Here is a 6,000-nt window from a genome sequence, read left to right as displayed (position 1 = left end):
CCCCCCGCCACTCCTCATCTTCTTCCTCATTGACTGCACTGGCTAGAAGCTCCAGTACAATGTCAAAGTATTGAAAGTGAACCTCCTTGTCTTGTTTCTGATCTTGGAGGTAAAGCATTCAGTCTTTGACCTTTGAATCTGATTTTAGTTGTAGGCTGTTCATAGATGCCTTTTATCTGGTTGAAGAAGTACAATTCTATTCCAATTTTACTAAAAATTTTTTATTAGATTTTTGTCAAGTACCTTTTCTGTGTTGATTGAGATAATCATATAGTTTTTCTTTTTAAAATTAATATATTGAATCACATTATCTGATTTTTAAATGTTCAGCCAGTCTTGCATTGCTGAGATAAACCTCACTTGACCCATAATGTATTCCCTTTTATATATTGCTGGGTCTAATTTGCTAACTTTTGCTGTGAATTTTTTTTTAATCTGTGTTTCTGAGGCATATTGTCCTGTAACATGTTTGTCTTATTTTCTTATCAAAGTCACACAGAAAGAGTCAGGAAGTATTTTTTCTTCTTCAGTTTTCTGGGAGAGGTGGTGTGGAATTCATATTCTTTCTAGCTTCCGTAAATATATGGTACAATTCCCTAATGAAGCCATCTAGGTCTGGAGTTTTCTTTTTTAGGCTTTTAAAATATAAATTCAGTTTCTTTAATAGATATTAGGCTATTTTTCTCCAGTGAAATTTCTTTGCTGCTCTTGAGTAAGCTTTGGTAATTTGTGACTCTAAAGGAATTTGTCCATTCATGTATGTTGTTGAATTTTTTGACATAAAGCTGCTCAAATTGTTCTATTGTTAACCTTTTAGTATTTGTAGAATCTGTAGTAATGTCTGCATTCTCAATACTGCTAATGATGATTTGTGTCTTCTCCCCCTTTTCCTGATTAGCCTGATTAGAGGTCATGTTACTGATCTTAAAGATCCAGCCTTTGGTTTCATTGACTTATCTATTTTTCTATTTTTATTTCATTGAATTATGAGTTTAGCATTATTATTTATTAATATTTTTTATCTGTTTATGTTTAGTTTAGTTTACTCTTCATGTTTATGAAGGTTAATGAAGGTGGTTAATTTAAGACCCTTCTACTTTTCTAACATAGGTATTTATTGCTATAAATTTCTCCATATGGACTGCTTTTATGTCATTTTTAATTTTTTATATGTTGTGCTTTTATATTAATTCAATTCAAACTACTTTCAAATTTCCTTTTTTATTTATTTCTTTGACCCAGGGTATATTTAGAAATGTGTTGCTTAGTTTCTAAATATTTGAACAAATGATCTCTTTCTATTATTGATTTATGATTTAATCCACTGTGGTCAAAGAAGAATATGCTTTGTATTACTTCATTTCCTTATAACTGTATTGAAACTTGTTTTATGACCCCAAATAAAATCTGTTTTAGTCAATGTCCATGTACACTTGAAAAATATGTGTATTCTTTTTTGGGTAGAATGTTGTAATAAATGCCAAATCAAGTTGCTTGATGATGTAGTGCAATCTTCTATATCCTTAGCGATTTTCTGCCTCCTTGGTATATCAATTATTGACAGAAATAATTAATCACCTGACTATAATTGAGGATTTATTGATTTCTCCTTACAACCCCCATCCATTTGGGGGCTTATATTTTGAAGCTGCTATTGTATATATAAACATTTGGGTGATTATGTCCTCCTGATGAATTGACCCCTTTATCATTATGAAATTATTTTCTTTATCCTTGGTAATATTCTTTGCTGCAAAATCTACTTTGATATTAATATAGTTACTCCAAGTTTGATTTTGATTAATTTTTGAATTTTCCATCCTTCCACATTTAATCTCATTGTCAATATTTAAAGTGAATTGCTTGTGAGCTACCTGTAGTTGAGTTTTGACTTTTTATTCATTATGATGATCTCTGTCTCTTAATTGGGGTTTTGAGACCACTAAAATTTAATGAGTTAGATTTAGTTCTATCTCCTTGCTATTTTCTCTCTGTCCCATCTGTACTTTGTTCATCTTTTCCCCTTTTTCTGTTGGATTATTTTTCTAACTCCATCTAGTCTCTCTTGTTAGCTTAATAATTTGAAAATCTTTCTTTTGTTATTTTAATGGTTGCCATAGCTTAGTACTATATGTTTTTAATTTATCTCTATCTTCAAGTAACATTATACCCATGTACATCTTCACAATTCACAATCTCATCCCTTCCTTTCAGATCTAGATTTCCATTTGCTTTTGTTTTCCTTCATTCCGAAAGACTTCCTTTAACATTCCCTTGAGAACATAGCAGTGAAAGTTTGCTGGTGATTAACTGTTGCAGGTTTTATTTTTGAAAGAAAGTTTTACTGGTACAAAATTTGAGATTTACAGCTTTTTTCCCCTTTCCTTTCCTTAAAATGTTGCTTCACTCTTTCCTGATATCCATTTTCCTCCAAGAAATCTGATCTCATCTTTATCTTTTAAAGTACATAATGTTTTCTCTCCCCCGCCACCACTTTTGATTACTTTTAAACTTTTCTCTTTCTCATGTTTTTGAGCAATTTGGTCACCAGGTCCTTGGTGTGGTTTCTTCATGTTACTTGTGTTTATTGCTTGTTGAGCTTCCGGGATGTCTAGCTTTATACTTTTCTCAAATTTGGAAAAACTTTGACCATTAGTTTTCCCCATATTGTTTCTGCCCCACCCCACCCTGCTCCAATCCTCTTGCCTTTAGAGACTTAAATCTCATTTATATTGAGTAACTTGAAGTTGCTTCAGAGCTTGGTGATTTAGCTTCCATTTTGATTATTTCTATTGCAAATCTGCTCACCTTTCATCTGTAATATCGAATTTGCTTTTGATTCTACTGTATTTTTCATCTCACTCATTATAATTTTCATATCTCCTGTTCATTTGGGATATATATATATATATATCTTCCATGTCTCTATTTACCTTTTTTTTTCTTTTTTGATACCAGGGATTGAATGCAGGGTCACTTAACCACTGAGCCACATCCCCAGCCCTTTTTTATATTTTATTTAGAGACAGGGTCTCACCAAATTGCTTAGGACCTTGCTAAGTTGTTGAGGCTGCCTTTGAACTTGCAATTCTCCTGCCTCAGCCTCCCAAGCCACTAGGATTACAGGTGTGCACCACCATGCCCAGCTCTATTTACCCTTTTAAACTGATGGAATACAGTTATTATAATTGTTTTAATGTATTTTTTTTGCTAACTCAGCATCTGTGCTAATTTGGGGTCAGTTTTGATTAATTGATTATTCTCTTTTTTTTTCTCTTTCTTATCTAACATTTTAATTTTTGTTTTTGAAGTAATGTTAAAATAAATGCTTTTTAAAATAAATGTTGAAATTAAATTTCCTATGAATAAAATGCTGTGTTTTAAAATCTAAAAAAGAAATGAGGAAAATCAAAGGATGTGTACCAACAATATGTAAAGCACAGGAAATCAAAGACAAAATCAATCACAGTTGATTTTTTTTCCCCTGAACTGTTCTGGTTAAACAGTCTATTCTTTTTGATGATTGGCAATTTTAGACAAACAGAAAAACCATATTGTATGTTCTGTACATCTCTAGGTGGTAGAGTTTCCACTGCAACTTTACAGCCACATCAATGTTTATAGCAGCACAATTCACAATAGCTGATCTGTGGAACCAACCTAGATGCCCTTCAATAGATGAATGGATAAAAATATATGGCATATATACCCAATGGAATATTTACCTGCAAATGCCATGATTTTATTCTCTTTTGCAATAAAAGAGAATAAAATCATGGCATTTGCAGGTAAATGGATGGAGTTAGAGAAGATAATGCTAAGTGAAGTTAGCCAATCCCAAAAAACCAAATGCCGAATGTTTTCTTTGATATAAGGAGGCTGATTCATAGTGGGATTGGGAGTGGGAACATGGGAGGAGTAGACAAACTCTAGATAGGGCAGAGGGTTGGAGGGGAAGGGAGAGGGCATAAGGTTATTAATGATGGTGGAATGTGATGATCATTATTATCCAAAGTACTGGTATAAAGACACAAATTGGTGTGAATATACTGTGTACACAACCGTAGATATGAAAAATTGTGCTCTACATACGTAATAAGAATTGTAATGCATTCCACTGTCAAATATAAATAAAACAAAGATTTATTTAAAAATAAATAAATATAATTAAATGATTATTCTCTTTATAAAGGGCCTTGTTTTCCTGCCTCTTTTATGATTTGTTAGATGTGTCTGAATAGTGCTCAGTGTAGGGCTAATTATTCCCCACTGTGGAGATTAAACTTCCAAGTACTTTGCCCAATGCCTCATGAGTTGTTTTTCTATTCTAGATTGTAGGAATAAGCACTGCCAGCCCTGTGTGAGTGCTGGGCATTGTTCTTTTTAATCCTATTGGAGAATTCTTTTCTCCAGACTCCAGAGTAGTTGCTCAGTAAATGCTGATCAGTATCTCTCTCCATACTTGAGGGGTCCCTCTGCTTACCTCCAGAGTCCTCTCTCTGGGCAGTCTTCTACAGTAATCTGTCCTGTTAACTCTGCCATCTTAGTCACCAAGACGCTCAGCTTAATACCCTCAATTTATATAGTTCACCGGGTCACTTCTAGGTGCACAGCGTCTTGATACTCTCTCAAAGCAATGAACTGGGATGATCTTGGGTTGAACTTTATTTTTTCCATCCACCAGGAATCACTGTCTTATTGCCTGAGTCCTGTTTCTTGAAACCATTGTTTCATACCTTATCTGTCTGTGGGTTGTTGATTTGTTTTGTTTACTGGTTGACTGGTCATTTTAAGCAGTAAGGATATTACTCCATTTTGGCCAGAAGTTGAAGATTCAACAACAGTCATTTATTTTCTGCCTCAAGCTCAGTTGCAGTTCAGTTGATCCAATATGAACCCATTGAGAGCTGTTGGGGCTCAGCTAATTTTACTGGTGATCTTTTGGGATATAATGCTACTAATTTCAAGCCAGTCATAGGCATAATGATGAAATTTTTAGATTTTAACCTCAATTTCTAGGGAAAAAAATATATATTTCTAAAAAGTAACTGTGGAAATTATCATTTAACCCCTTTCTTTTTTATTTAAATTTAGAGGACAATGTATCAAAAAATATGCAAGAATCACAGGAATCCCACTTAACCAACCACCTAGATGAAGTTGTTGCTGCTGTCAGCATCACTCCTAAAGCGAAGATCCAAAACAAGCTGCCGCAGACAGTGCTGTTCCAGCCACCAAGAGAGAAACTCCACCTCTGTGAAGAGAAAGCAAAGTCCTTTTCCAGCAGTCACAATGTAAGGAACCTTTTACTTCCTTTCCTGTACTCTGGAAATTGGGCTATCATGCATGACCAAAAGAAGTAGAGTACTTTAGATTACATTCCTAATCTCAGGAGTGTGAGTGCCTTTATTGTAGCATGAGTGACTGTAGGCCCTCAGGGCTCCAAGCCCAGCAGTTGGTGTGGTCAAGAATAAATATGTTTTGAGCTTTTACCACATGGTAATGCAACACAATGCAGGTGCAACACTGTAATGCAACACAACGCAGATGAAGCTTCTAGAGTTTAGAATTCCTTGTCTTTAATCTTCTTGGTCTGTGCACAATTCTTTCTCATCCTCCCCTCAGAAGTTTTTTTGATTCCCCCCCTCAGAAATTTTATTCATTCACCCATCCAGGCCATTCATTTATTTCACATTCATTTATTTTACAAATGCCCATTGTATACCTAATATGTGCCAGGTGCCATGAAGGTGCCAAGGGCCCAGAGGGGAAAGCACAGCCAAGAGCCCAGAGAGATATATCACTGTTGATAATGGTAGTCAGTGTGATAAGTTCTGAGAGAGACACAAACTGCGAAAGACACACATGCAAAAACAGAATGGGGTAGGCAGTAAGCCTGGAGTGGGTGCAGGGATAGCTAATAAAGCACACTTTTAGGATGGAAGTTGCTTGGTCGGCAAAGTTATAGTGCTTAGGATTTGGCCAGGTGACACAGAGGAC

General features: G+C 34.9%; 1 protein-coding gene across 5 annotated transcripts in view; it reads left to right on the top strand.

The window, feature by feature from the left end:
- The window catches only part of Ttc23 (tetratricopeptide repeat domain 23), a 94,506-nt gene that overhangs the window by 12,332 nt on the left and 76,174 nt on the right, over nt 1-6,000 (top strand). For 4 of the 5 annotated variants that reach the window (XM_015493112.2, XM_048790332.1, XM_048790334.1 and 1 more), the window contains exon 2: nt 5,095-5,294. In XM_015493112.2, coding sequence (XP_015348598.1) covers nt 5,115-5,294 — 180 coding nt within the window. In that variant the 5' untranslated portion in view covers nt 5,095-5,114. Of the gene's footprint in view, nt 1-5,094; nt 5,295-6,000 lie in introns of those variants that run through there. The other variant, XM_048790333.1, reaches the window with a different exon arrangement.

Source organism: Marmota marmota, unplaced genomic scaffold (genome assembly GCF_001458135.2).
Source record: "Marmota marmota marmota unplaced genomic scaffold, marMar, whole genome shotgun sequence".
In the NCBI taxonomy this organism is placed as follows: domain Eukaryota; kingdom Metazoa; phylum Chordata; class Mammalia; order Rodentia; family Sciuridae; genus Marmota; species Marmota marmota.
Note: the sequence above shows the minus strand (reverse complement) of the source record. Positions and strands in the feature narration are given on the sequence as shown.